General features: G+C 34.5%; 1 protein-coding gene across 7 annotated transcripts in view; it reads left to right on the top strand.

The window, feature by feature from the left end:
* LOC118185255 (uncharacterized) overlaps positions 1-17853 on the top strand; it is a 472173-nt gene that overhangs the window by 187062 nt on the left and 267258 nt on the right. For 5 of the 7 annotated variants that reach the window (XR_015041131.1, XM_085816706.1, XM_085816708.1 and 2 more), the window contains one exon: positions 10461-11051. The exons of the other annotated variants lie outside the window; for them this stretch is intronic. Coding sequence is in view for 4 of the 5 variants with exons in the window: in XM_085816706.1 (XP_085672832.1) it covers positions 10461-11051 (591 nt within the window). In the remaining variant the exon portion in view is untranslated. The remainder of the gene's footprint in view (positions 1-10460; positions 11052-17853) is intronic. 7 annotated transcript variants of the gene reach the window in all.

The following is a 17853-nucleotide window of genomic DNA, read 5'->3' as shown; positions in this document are numbered from 1 at the left end:
TTTATTTTAGCCGAGTGTTGTAACCATTTGCTAAGCCTGTTATCTATTTCTTCTTTATTAACATTTAGGTTGTCCAATTCAAAATTGGATCAGCCTCTAGTTGTGCACTGATAAAACACTTTTTAACCCCTTAAGGCACACATTAATTTCTAATTTTCGGTCAAAAAATCACCTATTTTTTTTCTTGCATAATCATGCCAGGGTTAGCTTCAAATCGAAATCTCGGTGGTGCAACGTTTGGTTGATTTATACTAATTTGATACCAATTCCTTGCTATATCAAAAATCTCGTTGTCATTATCTTCCGATTCACTTCCAAGAAATCTTCAAGAAATCATCACTCTCATCGCTGAAACTGTCTGATAAATTGGCATATTCAAAATTGTCATCGTCAGAGTCGCTCATTATCAGATAACTTTTTTTAAATTACAAAAACACTTAGTAATATAATTTGCAGTTAACTGCTTACTTTTATTATATTTACATAATAAAAATGGATATATTACCTTTTCCACACCAAACGACTACTTTATAGCAAAGAATTCCTAGCAAACTTATAGCTAATCATCAAAATGCGCCACGTGGTTTACACAAGAAAAATGCTGAATAGTGGTGCCATCTATGTCAAATAAGTTTAATTATAATCTAGCCTATTTATTTTTACTGGAACGGATCTCAGACAAGCATTAGAAATAAAATAACGCGAGATACAAGGGCGCCCGTGTGAGACACGGGCATGTGCAAATTTGCCGGAAACTTTCGCCCGTGTGAGACACGGGCAAATGCGTTAAGGGGTTAAATCAAGTTGAATATCTGACAGTAATAGCCCTGATAAAATTTGCAAAGAAGATGTTGATACCATTTTATAGCATCTTGTCATTGCTAATAAAGCTATTCTCTGAATAGCATTTGCTTTACCTTTCATTTTGACGGTGGGAAAATACCACCAGGCAGGGCAAGCATATACTACAACTCTTGTGATTGCTTTCTTACATAATATTTTTATAACTGTTTTGGATAGTCCAGTCATTTAAATCAGTTTATTAACTATTTTGCTAGTTTTAGCCTTAAGATAGCCTGCATGCGGCAGGCACGTTTGACTTTCATCAATAATAACTCCTAAATATTTGATTTGCTTTTGATGTTCAATAGTAATATTGCCCATTTTAATCATTGGAGCTGTATATGCTAAGCCTCGCTTTTTGGTAGTAATAACCATTGAACTTGACTTTTCTGGGGAAAATTGCGTAAGCTCATTCATGCAATTTCATAAGCGCTCGTTTTGCTCTGTTTTGAATTTGAGTATGGGTATTGCCAGAAACAAGGAATGAAACATTGTGTGCATAGGTTTGTATATACAGTCGATTTCAGTTAATCGGACTACATCGGGAAGCGTTTAATAACCGGCTGGTCCGATTACACAAACATGTCCTATGTTGTAAGATGGGATATGCTGTATCTAGCAAACAGTAAATGTACATGAAAATCATGTACTAAAATGTAATTATGAACTTTATGGTGCGGTACACACATATGGCAAACATACATGTACAAACAAGAAATACAGTCGAACTTTTTTATTTTAGCCGATTGTTGTAACCATTTGCTAAGCCTGTTATCTATTTCTTCTTTATTAACATTTAGGTTGTCCAATTCAAAATTGGATCAGCCTCTAGTTGTGCACTGATAAAACACTTTTTAAATCAAGTTGAATATCTGATGGTAATAGCCCTGATAAAATTTGCAAAGAAGATTTGTTAGGATTTGTTTCGGTTCTTGAGGATTTGGTCCGAAAAAACAGCCGGTCTGATTATCTGGTGGTCTAATTAACCGGATTTGACTGTAAATGCTTTCTTCATAATCGATATTAAGGGCTGAGTTCATAACAGTATTGCAAAAGAGCTGTCCAGAATTCATTGAGAAAATTTAGAAACAAATTCTAAGAAACAATCTCCACAATACTTAACATGCAAAGCCAGGGTTCGTAGCGGTCCTTACAAGTGCTTTATAAGTCCTTATATTTGAAAATAAAATATAAAGGCCCTTATAGGTGCTTACTTTTTCTTTAAAGCCCTTATTTTTTTTTTTGTTTTTAGTGCTTATTTTTTGCTTTTAGTGCTTTTTTTTTTAATCCTTAGTTTTTAATGAACGTGCATTTTTTCCCCGTACCAAAGCCGAAACTAAATAAACAACTTTTCTTCCTTACATGCAACGTCAGATGGTGAATCATATTCCCGAAAATTGCTTTCCCCCCCTTCCTCTGCATTAACGTAACCTATAGTGCGCGCGAGAGTACAGACAGGTGCACATCATTCTATTGGCCAAAGAATTGCGAAAACGTAGAAAATTCCGGTACATTCGGTATTCTTTTCCTCCCACCCAAATACTACACACGTTTGAATTTCTATCAAGATTTTAATAATTTGCATTCTCGTTCCGCGTAGTCAGTTCATATTCGTATTTATTATGATCATTATGCTTATATTATGAGTATATGTATATATATGAATATTGATAATACTATAGTTGCAATAGGTGCTGAAGTGTAGATAAACTTCCAAAAATGGGTGTATTTTTACACAGATTAGCTTTCTAAGGAATAATATTCTGAATGGCTTAAATAAAAGGAAAGTAATCGAATAGTCAAAATATAATTTCATTTTCTTTCCCAATACATTATATAGTACGGAGGTTGGGAGTTTCTCCGCAAAATCTCTAATATTGAAGCAGCGGACTTTTTTTTGTTACTGTCCACTCTGGATTGAATAGGACTAAAAGTTTTTGCGATCTACCCAACCCAAGCGAAGATTGATTCTATTTCGCAAATTTAATACAGTCTGTTGAAAATTAGAATCAGAAACACCCCAGATTAGTAAGTCTCTTTCTTTTCCTTTATTTAGTTCTTTTTTCTCCAAATACCGGCAGGTGTTGATTCTGATTGCGTAACATCACATATGGAAGAATTACGCTGCACGTATTGCGCAATAACGTTTGCGGTATTTTGCATTGATAATTAATTTTGATGTTCAGTCTGAGATTTGTTTATGAACACTTAAAAGAGTTTTACTGTGCTTTCTAAGCAGAATATTTCTCACTTCCGTTGGTTTTTATATGATGCACATATCGAAATGTCAAAATCATTTATTTACCCTAAATTTAAATCTAAGGAACGGCTACAATCTCCCCCACTCCTCTTTTTCCTATTACTATCCGGAATATTCGGGAATTTTCAAGTATGCGGGTTAGTTAAGCTTTTACCATTAAAGGATGACTGAATGAAGCAATTTCTCGTCTTCTGATTTCAGAAATGTGCCTCTTTTTTACTTAAATTACTTTGATTGGGATACATGTTAAGGAAAAACTGTTATGCAATGAAAATTTAGAAAATGTTCAGAATTTTGATTTAAGTTAAATTATTAAAAATATTAATATGAGTGGAAAAATAAATTGTATTTATTATTAGGTGCCAAATGAATACAATTAATATGGCTTATTATTATTAATTTTCTATATTTTCAACTGAAATATCATCATTAAATTTTGTAATAAAGTTTAGTTCTGCATAGTGTTTTTTCCTCTCATTGTAAACTAATTCTGTAAATTGAACTGTCATTTAAAATTTAAAAAAAAAAAAAGTTAATTGTTTTCCATTGTTGAGGTAATGCTCATTCTCTTAATAAATATTGCATTGCTCATATTTTAAATTACAAGTCTAATTTTTCTTTTAAGGTTATGCAGTTGTGTATAACGTAATTAGACAGGTGCTTATTTTTTCCTTAAAATGTGCTTGAAAAGTGCTTATAAGTGCTTATTTTTTTAACTAAAATGTGGCTATGAACTCTGAAAGCTTAATAAAAACAATTTCTTATCAAGTTCCAATCAACATTTGAATTTATCCAATGTGATCTGATGCGTTCTCTTGATGGATTGCACTTGAATGAAATCGCCACAAACATACTGCCTTCATTTCCCTCCTGCATGAAATACCGACGCAAAGTTTCAATGCATTTCCTCGCATCCTGTGTTGTCACTTGCACCAACTTACTTATTAGGGGCATCATCATCATCACTAGCTTGGTCTTTCAACGCTGTCGTGTGTTTTGCTGCAACTCGAGCAACGTTTGCAGCGTCGTAATCTTCATTTTCATTATAGCATTGAAGCTCGTTGTCAATGGATAAAAGTTCGTCGTAATTTTGTACCTATTGAAGTTAAACTTTTAAATCATCATTTTCACTTTCAATGAGCATGTCCACATCCATCTCCAAAACTAAGTGCTTAAAGCCACAGTGAGAAAAACAGTTCTGAATTGTCTTGCTGCTCACTTTTCGCCAGCTGTCGCCCACAAATGTGACTGCTTGTAAGATGTTGACCTTTGCCCTGACTTTGCTGGCTTTTGACGATGAGGTCAGCAGACTTTCTTCAATTGCTTCAAGGATGTAATTAACCAACCTTGCACGATAAAGGGTCTTCAAATTTTTTATGATGCCCATGTCCATTGGCTGGACCAAAGCTGTGGTCCTGGGAAGTAGAAATTCCAGTTGGGCGTTCATTAAGCAATCTAAATGAAAATGTGCTGCACAATTTGTCAAGAAGAAGCAGCACTTTTCTCAACTGGCGATGTAGCTCTCTGTCCCAATCCTTCAGCCATTCTTTAAAATGTTCAGAGGTCGTCCACGCATTTCTGCTTGCATGATACACAACTGGTAAACTCCATTCTAAGTCCTTTAAAGCAGCGAGGCTTAGTGCTTTGTTCTATAACCAACAGCTTCCTCTTGTCTGTTCCTGACATGTTTGAGCAGCACAAGACAGTTACGCGATCCATCGCTTTTTTGGAGCCAGAGAGTGCAACATGTTTGTAAATTAACGAGCCGTCCTGTGTAGCACGATAATACAGCCCAGTCTCATCAGCATTGTAGATGTCATCTACTGAAAAATTTTCAAGAAGCTAGGGCAGTTTTGTTGATTTCCATGCTTCAACATTTAGACTATCAGCACTTTCTTTCTCGCCATGGGCTTTCTTAAATTTTATGTCATGTCTAGATTTCCATCGAGACAACCAACTGTCCTTAGTTTTAAAGTCATTGTGGCCCAGGTTTTTAGCGAGTTTTTCTGTTTTTGATTTTAACATTGGGCCGCTTACTCACACAGATCGTCCAGTAACAATGGCAAACCATTCATTCAGGGCCTCATCGACATCTGGATCCTTGCCTTCATGCTTCTGTTTTTTGGAAGTTCCTCTTCATCCTTCACATTGTGCCCATTCTTCTTGCAGCTCATTCTCTTGTTTTATCAACCGCGAAATTGTAGTCTTTGTTAATCCAGTTATTTCCACCAACCGACGCTGACTAGTGTTTCGTGGTGGTTGCTTGATCTTATGCAGGAAACCAATTTTTTCAGCTAGCGTCAAGTCCCATCGTGGCCTTTTGGCAGGGGAAACAAGACATGTGCACAGGTTCACTGACTAAAGTGGTCTGAAGAAACCTTGGTGTTCCGGGTTTAAGATGTTGAGGTCAAGAGGGAGGTAAAATGCTTGCCATTCAAAGCTTTGGCACTAAAATCATCCCAAAAAGGTGATGCAATGATAGCTTTCTCGTGTAAACTTTAATCATGATTGACATACAGGAATTCCTTTTAGGTGGAGCCGGACAATCTGTTGTTCATTTTCTCGAAGCTCAGAGGCGCAGGTCAAAGAAAATGGTGCGCATGTTCACCTCCCGGTTTTGCTTTTGTCATGCACTTTAAGGAATTCCTGACCTATGATAAAGCATTTTCCTGGGGAGCCGCAACTACAGATCCTCCCATATGTCGCAGAGCACCTGTACATCTGCTGTACGCGGCCGACTTGTGGCTTCTGTTTCTTATTCGCTCTCACGTTTTTTTGGTCCGATTAAACGGAACTTTTGTCCAAATAAGTGAATAATATTAGGCTTATGTACATAGGATTTGTTTCGGTTCTTGAGGATTTGGTCCGAAAAAAACAGCCGGTCTGATTATCTGGTGGTCTAATTAACCGGATTTGACTCTAAATGCATTCTTTCATAATCGATATTAAGGGCTGAGTTCATAACAGTATTGCAAAAGAGCTGTCCAGAATTTGATCCTTGGACACAACCTTTTTCTTAAATTCCATGATATATTTTATTATTTATCTCATACTGAATCCTCCTGTTGTTTAACATATCTACAATAGTTCTATAAATATTTCAAGACATTTAAGGCTAGTCAGTTGCTTTAACACCACCAGATGTTATTGAAAGCACTTTTTATGTTGAAGGAAATTACATTTGTGAATCTTTTATTTCGTCTAGCGTCTTCAATAATTATATTTCTCTAATAGCGTTATTTTGCTATTAGAGATTATCTCTAATAGCATCTGATGTACAAACTCCAGCCGTAAAATCGTACTGGAATTGGCTTAATTTATTCTTAGAGTATAGAAAATAGCTCAGTCTATTCATTATAACTTTATCAAAGACTGCATCATGCATTCAGGAGTTTCACGTCATCTAGATATGGAACAGCAAAGTTTTACAACCGTGAAGGATTTCGGCCATCATTTTACTAAATGAAAATGGTGCATTTTTAAATCCAAAAGGCATCCATAGAGGTCTAAATGTGCTAAAACTTGTAACAAAAGTGGCTAATCTTTCAGCATTAGGTGTTAAAGGTATTTGCCAGTATCCCTTTGTTAAATCCAATAGAGTTATATATTTTGCACCTGCTACTGTTTCTTGTTGTTCGATGTTAGGCAAGGAGAAGAATTGTGTTTTAGTCAATTTATTCAATTTTCTATAGTCGATACAAGTTCTTGGATCCCTCCCTGCTACTTCCACTAAAATCATAGGAGAAGTGGAATCTGAATCTCCTATTTTAATTATTTTATGCTGAAGCATTTTATCAATTTCCGTTTTTAATATATCTGTTTGTCTAGGAGACATTCTGTATGGTTTACAGTGGATTGGGGTATTTTCTGTCAATTGAATATCATGTGTTATTAAATGAGTTTTTCCAGGCTTATTAGAAAACATTTTTGAAAACTTCAGCAGCATATCATGCAATTCTTGAATCTGTTGTTCATTTTGCTTATCACTTAAGGAACTGTTGTCTTTAATGTCCTCAAAATCGAACAATGTTGGTTCAGAGTCAATTGTTGGGAAATTTTCCTCCATATCACCAATTTCAGATTGATCTTCTGTAATCATATGGTTAACTGATTCTGCTCGCCTATGATGAGGTTTTAGCATGTTAACATGATAGATTTGATTAAAGTCTCCTTCGAAACTCACAACGTAATTAGTTTTTCAGGTAATTTCTTCTCAGCCTTCCCAGGACCTTTCCATTCAACTGCTAGTCTGTTTGGTTTATTCGTTGATACAACTAATACTAAATCTCCTTCAGAGAATTCTCTTTTGATAGCTTTATGATCGTACCACGCTTTTCTTTTGGTTTGCATTTCCAGCATTTTATTTGTAGCCAGCTCTTTCCTGGTTTTTTTCTTCGATTTATCAATTGAAAAACATATTCAACAACATTATTTCCTTTGTTTTCAGAATTCATCCATTGTTCATATAATAATGTTACAGGTGTTCTAAGATTTCGACCATATACTAATTCTGCAGGTGTAAATCTCGTACTCTTGTGCGTTATTGTTCTTAAAGCAAATAGAGCTGCAGGAACTTGCTTCTCCCATTCAGGGGCTGCTTCGATACATAAAACTTTTTAAATTCGTTTGATTGTTCGGTGAAATCTTTCAACAGGATTGCTCTGCGGATGGTGCACTGAGCTTCTAGTTACTTTTATTCCAAATTTTTCTTCAAATTCAATTGCTAGATTGCTCATAAAGGAACCTTGATCAATTTGTATTTCTTTTGGGAAACCCATTCTACTAAATATTTGTAACATGGCTTCAATTACTAAACTTGTGCCAATGTTAGGAACAGGTACGGCATCCGGATATTTTGAAGCTAAACAAATAGCTGTAATTAAATATCTATTGCCATTTGGTGTTATTGGTAAAGGGCCACATGCATCAAAGTTAATTTTTGAAAATACTTCTGCAATAATTGGTACTAAAGTCAAAGGTGCTTTGGTTTTATCACTAGATTTTCCCACTCTTTGACATGGATCGCAAGTTTTAACACACTCTTCTATTTCTTTATAGCAATTAAACCAGCAAAAGTATCTTGTTAATCTATCTTTAGTTTTGACGGCGCCTAAATGTCCAGATATGCTATCATGACATAATGACTTTATTTGATCTCTATATTTTTCAGGAATATCAATTAATTCCCTATCATTTCCATTTTTATCTAATTTCTTTTTCACCAACAACCCGTTCTGCTTTACTTTGAAATTATTTGTCTTTTTGGAATTTTTATTTTTAGCATCCCTAAGCAATGAGGCTAGATCTCTGCTTTGATGCTGAGATTCAATTAATTCCTTAGAATTAACATTAATCACTTTCTTAATTTCCTTGTCTTCCTGATCAGCTTGCGGTAAAATATCTTCGTCAGTCTCAATAAATGTCGACTCTTCTAGTTTATCCATTTCGGTTTCTCTACTTTGATCTTCTTCATGAGATCTTTTTACTTGAGATCGTGCCAAAACTGCATTTATTTTTTCTAAATTTAAGAATGAATTATTTTTGAACAATTGTGCAATTTTGTTATCCAATACATATCTTCCAGGATCATTTGTAACAACAGCTGCCTTTGTTTTTATATGATCAAGTTCGCAATTAATTTCAACTTACACAACAATTAAAAGATAGTAGTAACTAACAGTAGACACACTAAATGGTCAATTAAAAGATATTGTAGCCAGACATGTTCTCCAGTCATTTTTGCGTTTATTAAGTGATTCATCATATACGTCTCAGTGCACCATTCATACCTGAGTTCCTGCTCTAAATTCTAAAATTTTTGCCATCACCAATCTTCGTTTCTTGGTGCTTCAATCAATTCTACTCTGCCACATAGGCATTAGTGCCAGCTCTGATCTCCTATAATTTCATGATTCTTTTGATTTTCTTCTTGATGAATTATGCAGTGAAATATTAGAATTTCATGGTTTATTCTTTCCTGAAGAATTGCTGTTATCCTTCTATGTATTCCTGTCATACTTCTGGCTCTATCAGTTGCTATCGAAACAATTTTATTTATATCGATTCCATTGTCTTCCAGGCATTTATGCACAGCATTTGCTATATCTTCTCCATGAGTTTGCCCTGAGAGTGGTAGCAATCCTAGCAGTTCTTCTTTTGGAATGAGATGAACCTGACGAAAAGGTTAACTTGCGCATTTTCTTTTATATCGCAAGACTCATCTTTAGTAAGTGATAGGCAGAAGCCAGTTGAATGTCTTCCACTTGCATATGTGTTATGTTTGAAGACATTTTAGCAGTTCTATCTTCTGTTGTTTAACAGATAATGACAAATCTTTGATTTTTTTTTTTTTTTTTTTTTTTTTTTTTTTATGATTTCTATTTTGTTTTTAAAATCACAAAACAGTTCTTCAGATACACGTATAAAACAATCTCTGCCGTACTCACCATCTGTGAATGGTTTTCGTCTTTATGCAGTCCTAATGATACAACAAATCTTGCCAGATTTACTTTATTTAAAGATTGCATCCAGTTACTTAGCATGGAACTTGACTTTTTTCTTTTCTGAGCTCTTTAACAGTTTTTTTCATGCATCGCCGGTTGGATATTTACCAGCAGACTAGGCATGTTTTGCAATGAAGTTTCTCTTCAAATTTGACTACTTGTTGTGTGCAAATTTTCCGTGGCAAATGGGACAAGTTGGAGGGCCATCTGCATTGTATATAAATGCAAACGACTTCATCCAATCCTGATTGAATTCTCGGGTTTTCTTCTTCAGTTCTTCTCTTTTTTTTTTTTTTTTTTTTTTTTTTTTTTTTTTTTTTTTTTAACCAGATGTCATGCTGGCGGCGGAGCTGGAAAAATGAATGATAGTTCAAATTTATCTCATTATGATCATGTTAAGCATAGAGATTTGTAATTAACGATTATGAAAATAGAAGCTATTGAGAAATTAGGTACTTAAAAATATATTTTCTTTTTTTTAAGGGCTTTGATAATAAATTATTAATTTTTTCATATGGAACTGGAGAGCCGCAACTTTACATCAAAAGAGCTGCAGGTTTCCGACCCCTGCCTTATACCAATTGTAAAAAGAAAATATTTAATATTTTGATTTAAAATATAATTAGTACATAATATTATTCCACTGCTTTTTAGATCTAATTTACAGAAATGTTTCATAATAATTTTGTAAAGCGGCCATACTTATTTTATTTAAAAAGAACTATATTATGGCATTTTGTTTTTCAGAATTATATTTAATATGTAAAGCTTTTCTCTATTGTTTAAAAATTATTTTTATTTCAGTACATTAAAATTAACTTTTTTTGTGGGTTTTGTTTCTAAAATTCTAATAGGAAGAAATAAAAAACATTTGGAATCAAACTTCATCTGAATCAGTTCGAAAGCTTGATAAGAATATTGTATCAAAGTCAGCTAATGAACAGAGTCAGACATGCTTAAGAGAGCTTGAAGAAGACAATCAGAAATTATTAGAAATATGTGAGAAATATGAAGTTAGAAATTTTATTGAAAATTGTGATATTAGACTTTCTAACAAAGCCACTGATTTACAAACTTCTTTGGATAGTCCTGATCAGGCAAATAATGATGTTGCTAAACAAACAAATATTAAAAGCCAGAAAAAAACATTTCGACTTTTTAACATTGATTCTACACCATTATATGATGTAATTCCAGGAAGTTTTGCACAGAAAAAAATATGTCCAAATACAGGTCTGATTAAAAACAAAAATAACAGTAATATAAAAACAGATATCATACCTAATAAAGAGAATAACTTTGATGAAGATATTTCTGCATTGCGAATTAGTGAATACAAGAATGTGATCCAATTAAATAAAAGTCCAGTGAATAAACTTGCTGAGGAGAAGATGGATTGCTTGGGAACTGACTGTGACGTGGTTGAATTATCAAAAAAAGAATTGGTATGTTAACTTAGAAATTTTTTTTAGATTTACGATATTAAAATTCTTATATTTCAATTTGAAAATCTGTTTAGTAACCCACAACAGACATTTTATATTTGTTTAAAAATAGATTTGTTTTTCAAACTTTATACATATATTATTATTTTTTAATTTATGTTAAAATATTAGTTTCATGTTAGGTTTCAATTAATCATTTGTTCAGAAAAGATTATTATACATTGGACCCTCGAGGTATGAACACCTCTATATACAAGAAATTCGAGGTACGAGGGAAGCATGAATGAAAAAGTTGTCTCTAATTGCGAGCATTGACCTGAGTAACAAGCCAGGCTGTTGGTATGCGTGGTGCATTTCCCAATCCGGCTGGACTCGGGGAATCCCCTTGTCAGATCACTCAGTAATCTTTGATCTACATGTTTGTGCCGTTGTGAGTTAATTATTTTTTACATTTAACATGAAAATAGTTATTTCACGATGCCTCCCAAAAAGATCGTTGCCTCAGATAGTGCTGCAAATAAAAAGAAGAAAGCCATGGCCATTGAAATTAAGAAGGTAATCATAAATAAGAAAATCACCCTAGTAAAGAAGTGTGTGGGCACGCCATGAACTTGTGTAATGACAGTGTAGTGTCGCATTTTAGAGCATCTTAAAAAGGAGGCAGAAGCAAGTGTTGTTAGATAAGATTTTGGTAAAGCAACTAAAAGAAAGTGATTCTGACCCAGAACCTGCTTCCATGGGATAAACTTCTCAAGAAGAGAGAGCCTTCCTGAATCAGAAAGAGACTCTTCTTCCCCACAGTAACCTGTTTCGTCTTCCCCATATCCCTCTTGCCAGTCAGGACTCTTTAAAGGTAAACTATAGTTATATTATTTACCAGGAAAATCGATTTTTATTATGATATTTTTGGAGGTGCGTACCGTATTTTTGGAGGTATCATTAACTGGATTTTCATTCTTTTCAGTGGGGAATTTGTTTCTAGATGCAAGAAATTCACTATATGAGCTCAATGCTGCAACAAATTAAAATCTTATTTTGAGGTTCCATTGTACTATTTTGTTGTGAAAAGTGCAGTACCAGGAAGGTATCATTAACAAACTCTAATTTAGAGGAAATAAAAAGCAATACATGATATGCAAATGATTAAAATTTCATAGTGTATGCATAAACTGAGCAGCTTCCTCTGAACTATTGCAGATGTTGTATAAATAGAGGATTATGACAAAATGTTAAATTAGTGTTTCATTATCTGCCAGCAGTAAGCATTTTAGGAAAAATTACCATGCTTTGTTGAGGACAAATTACATATTATAAGTAAGTTAGATCATTTGAACGAGAGAAAATAATAAGCCTTGCAGCTCATGCAAAGTATGTGTCATCAGGGGTGGGTATGGGTAAACGGTGGACTCAGAAGAACTGGAAAAACCACAAACCTGACAATGGACTGCAAAATGTTATTGTCTGCTCAGAATGATAGGACAGTGATGGACGATATAGTTTCTTATTTGTTGAAGGAACATGTAGTTCATTTACTATCGAAATGCAGACTACTGGTGATAAGCAAACAATAAAAGTAGAATGAAAGTGTCTTAACTTATGAATGCATAATCCCCACTGTGATAAGTAAGAAGCGCAATTAGAAAGTAGAAGCATATTTATTAGCTTATAAGGTATTTCTCCTGCCTTCTTAGCATGCCTTTGTGGTGTAGTGGTCAGCAGACTTGGCGCGTATTCGAGAGGTCTGTGGTTCAAGTTCCGGCGTCTACAGTGGCACCTGAACTAAAAAGGTGGTGGATGATGATTTTCCACCACCGGGATTTGGCGAATGGGTCCTCTAGTCCTTGGTTGCCCTTTAAAAGGGGGAGTATATAAGGTATTTCACCCGCCTTCTTAGCATGGGTTCGGGGTGTAGTGGTCAACATTCTCGGTGCATATTCGAGAGGTCTGTGGTTCGTGTCCCGACAAGGGCATTGCTCATTTTTCATCTCTCTTGCTTTAAAATATCTAACATCTCTACAAACTATAAGAAAGAAAAAAATATTTCGTGGTAGTGCAACAGTTTTCAGCTCTCCATAGTCTAATGTGTCAGGTGAGGAGAAAGTTCTCTTTAGATCAAATCTACTTTTATTTAAGGGGATGAAGGAAAATAACATCAAATGAACAGCTTAATCCCTTCTGTTTTCAATGGCAGTTTTACAGTCTGCCTTTCGATGAGCTGTGATATCCATAGTAAGACCAATTCTTTAAAAAAAAAATTGTCGTTCAGACAAATGTTTTGTGAGCAAGTCTGCATACATCATTTTGTTATTGCACTGTTGTAATTTAATATTCCTTGGTTTTGTAAATCATAGGCTTAAGTGATATTTTACATTGATGTGTTTAATGTAATTGCTTCTTTTTTCTTTTCTGGAAAAATTTATACAGAATATATTGTCCTTGAATATAATGTTAGCTTCTTGTTAAATAAAACCAATGTCTTCCATCAGTTGTCTCATTCATTGTAGCTCCTGCAGAGTTAAAGCTAGAGTGATATATTCAGATTCTGTCTAAAATAAGGCAGCAGTTTTGTTTCTTGCTTGTCCATGATACTGTATAGTTTCCTATTGGAAATATATATCCCAATATAAAATTTCTGTCAGATGTATCTCCTTTCCAGTCAGCATTGTTGTGAATTTTGGTGACTGGTTCATCATTTGATTTTAGATGTAATTTGTAATTGATTAAAGCTCTCAGGTTATTGTATGACTTAAATAATACCCACCAATGCAACATTGATGGATTTTCTACTGCTGTGCTAAGTATTACAACAAAATTTGCTATGTCTTGTCTTGATTACTGTTGCTAAATATAAAAATGCTTTCACTGCTTCCCTTTGCTTCTGGTTATAGGGAAAATTATTCTCTTGTTTGTTTTTATTTTTTGTAAAATTCATAGTCATGGGTGTATAATTTAGTTTCTTTTCTGATACTCAGTCGGATTTTTTTTATTAAACTTTTAATGTTGTTAGCTTGATGAAGTTTAAAACTTCCATCTTTTTCTCTTTCAATTTGATTCCTAGGTGTTTGAATACTTCTAGAAGATTGCAAATGTCAAAATATTCTTTTTCCTGAATTGATTCTCTCTTGTCACTCGCAACTAATATGTGATTAGTGTATATGATAGTTTAAGTTCTTGAATTTTCTTTGTTTAATGTGATGGAATATAGATGAGCTTTTTCTTTAACATATCCTTGTTTGCACAGGATTTCACCTATTTTCTGATTTCAGTTAAATATTATCTGTTTGGCCCAAGTGTACCTATGAGTTTGACATCCCTGAGGTAAACAAAAGGGGTGATTCTTAATTAGCTATTTAAATATTTTTTAATTCCAGCTTTAGGGCAAATATTTCCTCTATTATATTTTCAATTTTTGCTTTAGCCAAAATATCCTTTTCTATATTCGTCAATAGGCAATGATTCCAAATTAGCTTGGTTCACAGTACTCCTTAATCTTTTACAATTTTTAATTTTGAAAAAGCTCTTTTGCATTCAACATTATTGCAATTCATTCATTATAGATAGGGTGAGTACAAACTTATAAACAAAAAAGACATTGGCATATGCATTACTATATAAATTATATTTCAAGAGTAATTTAACTACACACAAGATGCAATTTTTGCAAAAATTGCATTTAGCTTTGGATGAATGTTCATTAGTAGATACAGCACTCTCTCCTGACTCGGTATCACATTCAAAGTAATGATATTTAATTGTATTTTTTTAGTATTCCGCATTTATTTACCATGTCCTGATAGTCATCCTTAAGATTATCAGTTGTTACACCTGCATAGTGCCCTAATAATATAGATAAATAGCTGAAAGTGTTTGGCGAAAATGACTTCGAAAAGTTTTGGGGATCGAGAAAGGATATGTCTTCATACAACTTCCTGTGTCCTTTAAACCTACTTTCCATCAATGAAATGGTGTTATTCTTTATAAAATTACAGTAACTTCAAACTGTTTGAGAGGGCAATTGAAATTATATTCGGATAATTCTTCATCGTCCGTTTGATTAACTTTCTGACAGTTGTTCTACAATGTAGTTTTTCTACAATTATATCACAACCCAACCTGTCTAGTTTATTACTGCAATACGCTGCAAATGTTTTTGATGCGTTAAGTATTAAATCAAAGTAACTAGAAGGCTCAGGTGTGAAGCACATGGAGAACAGGCACCTAGGCTAAAAGCCTCATCCTGTAACGCATGGCGAAATGACATAGCTTTCCTACCATAACATTAGAAGAGTTGGCTGAGGATTCTAAAGAAAAGAATTCTCAAAGATGTTGCAATGATGAGAGCCTTGCGTATACCTTCGGAGAAGAAGGTAAACTGCATAAGACGTAGAAGAGATTAAGTCCAGAAAATAGTTGTGTGAATTTTCTGCTTCCCTATTTGAGAGGGAATAGGGAATCCCTTTTCCTATATTTCATAGAGAGAGTGCTAAATCTTTCCTAATCTTCGGATTCCGTGCAATTGATGAGTAGCATGGCTGCTTGGAAACCTGTTTGTAATTTTTCTGCCGAGTTCTTTGCTGATCTGATTTTGCCAATATAGGAGATGATGGAAGTTAAGAACGACTTAATCTTTTCATCTTGAATCCTTTTCATTGCTTCGCTGAGTCTTTAGGGGGGTGGAGTAATTTTACCTTTTAGTTTCTCGCTATAGGTAGCTTGGCTGGGATTTTTCTGCGCTAAGATTTCGGCAGTCTTGGAGTTAGGGAAGTTTTCTTTGGAGAGTTCGGGAGCTTTAGGCTGGGGAGGGCTGCTTTTCTTTTCAAATCTTTTTTTTTTATACTCGCTGCAGCCTCTATAGCTGCTGACGTGGCAGAGTCCACAGAAAATACATTTAGGCTTGTCTTCTGGCTTCATGTTGCATTGGTTGCTTCGATGTTGTTTCCCGCATTTTACACATCTGACGGGATTACTGCAACAATATTGCGAATGACCGAATTGCTGGCAGCGGTAGCATTGGACTGGCCTTTTCTTTGGATTGAATTTCTCTATGGTGATGTTAAACCTAAACATTATTAAGCTGGTGAATCTTATTGCCTTTAAGGGATTATTTTAGTTCCAGTAGGTAGATGGGGAGTTTAACTTTCTCTCTTTCATGGACAGAAAATTAAAGGTTCATGGTTTCATTCATGGATTTTGGAGGACTGCTTAAGCTTTTCTATTGGATATTTCCTGAATTTAAGGTATGGAAGTATGGCATCTTCTTTGATAGTAGCGGGGAGGTTCTTCATGATGACTCTAATCGGCTTCTCGAATTGAAACTGGTATGAATGATAGGGCATCTTTTTTTCAAGTAAGAGTTCGTTCATCACACTGTAATCCAAGTTCTTTGTATACATGAAGATAGATTTTCCTTTCATTTGTGATTGATTCATGGCATTCTGTACAATTTAGAATGAACATTTCGTCCAGAGTCTCCAATCAACATTGTCTTGTGAGAATATAATGGGTGGGGGCAGGTTTTCAGCGTTGGCTCCTCCTTCGGGGTTTTCCTCGGCAATTTTTCTAAGTACTTGAAAATGGTTTTCTTGTAGTATCTCCATCGGAATCGTTTTTTCATGAATTTTAGCAGTCTTTATTGGTGTAGTCCAATCATTTTCATTATTAGGAATGGTAGGTACTTGCTCCGTTCATTGCTTCTTATTGAAGAGTTTGGACGTTTTCATTGCGTGTTCCATAGTAATTAATTCTATTCCGATCTTCAGGGGTTTGGCTTCATTTAATCGTTATTCAAATTCCAAGTGATGAGTCTCAGATCCATATTCCTGGATAACTTTTTTAATTCTTTCGTCACTAATTCTTTCTGCATTCATGATTTCTTTCTCCGAACTCGTATTTTCCTTTTTAATTTTCTCATTTTAGCTTAATCTGGGGTCTTTCAGAAATTCCTCACGTCTTGAAGTAGATGGCATGGACAAAGTAGATAATCCAGAATCCGTACAGTCGCTAGTCTCATCATCCGAAATTACTGTCTTAAAAAAGGACATGCTTGCATGTAACCCTAAGGGTTATTGTCAGATGTCAAAGAAAATACTCGGTAAAAACTAAAAGTAAACTAACTGACCACCTGTCCACCTACGGGACTGGGTCACTTCGTGGTAAAATGAGCAGCTAACCAAAGTGCGTCCAACACGCTCATATGAGTTGAAGTATCTAGAAATGGCTTTTAAAGAGCTTGTAGCCTCCCGAACCATATTATATGCTAGGATGTAATCTTAATTCTTTTGTTACTGGCTTAGTATATTGAAATATTTTCAAATATACGTGAGCAAGCAAAATTATTCTAAAAGTTCATATTTTGTCCAGAATAGATTTTGCCATTTGTCGTATCAGTGCATTTTGTATATCACTGGGAGCAATACTTTTGAGTGCAAGTATTAATTCGACGTATAAACATCTTTGCAATCAAAAGTGCTAAAAATTTGCTTATTCTGTCTAAGAAGTTGTAGAGACATTAGCTTAATTGGAAAAGCCGGAGAGATGAAAAATATGTAACGCCTTCGTCTTGAATCGAACCACGGACCTCTGAATTACGCGCTGAGCCTGCAGATCACTACAGCATGAAGGCGGGAGAAATACCTTATAAAGTTGATATCATATTGCACATACCGAGTCCATTGGAATCTGTACGAAATAAAATACCTGTCACTCTATCGTACATATTTTCTTTATAAAGATACCTAATAACAGTTAAACATTGGTCTATTTGATTTATGTCAGTAGTAGTATCAATTTGAAGTGAGTAAAA

The sequence above is a fragment of the Stegodyphus dumicola genome, chromosome 5 (genome assembly GCF_044657685.1).
Source record: "Stegodyphus dumicola isolate Sdum_Otavi_A_Nest chromosome 5, ASM4465768v1".
NCBI lineage: Eukaryota > Metazoa > Arthropoda > Arachnida > Araneae > Eresidae > Stegodyphus > Stegodyphus dumicola.
Note: the sequence above shows the minus strand (reverse complement) of the source record. Positions and strands in the feature narration are given on the sequence as shown.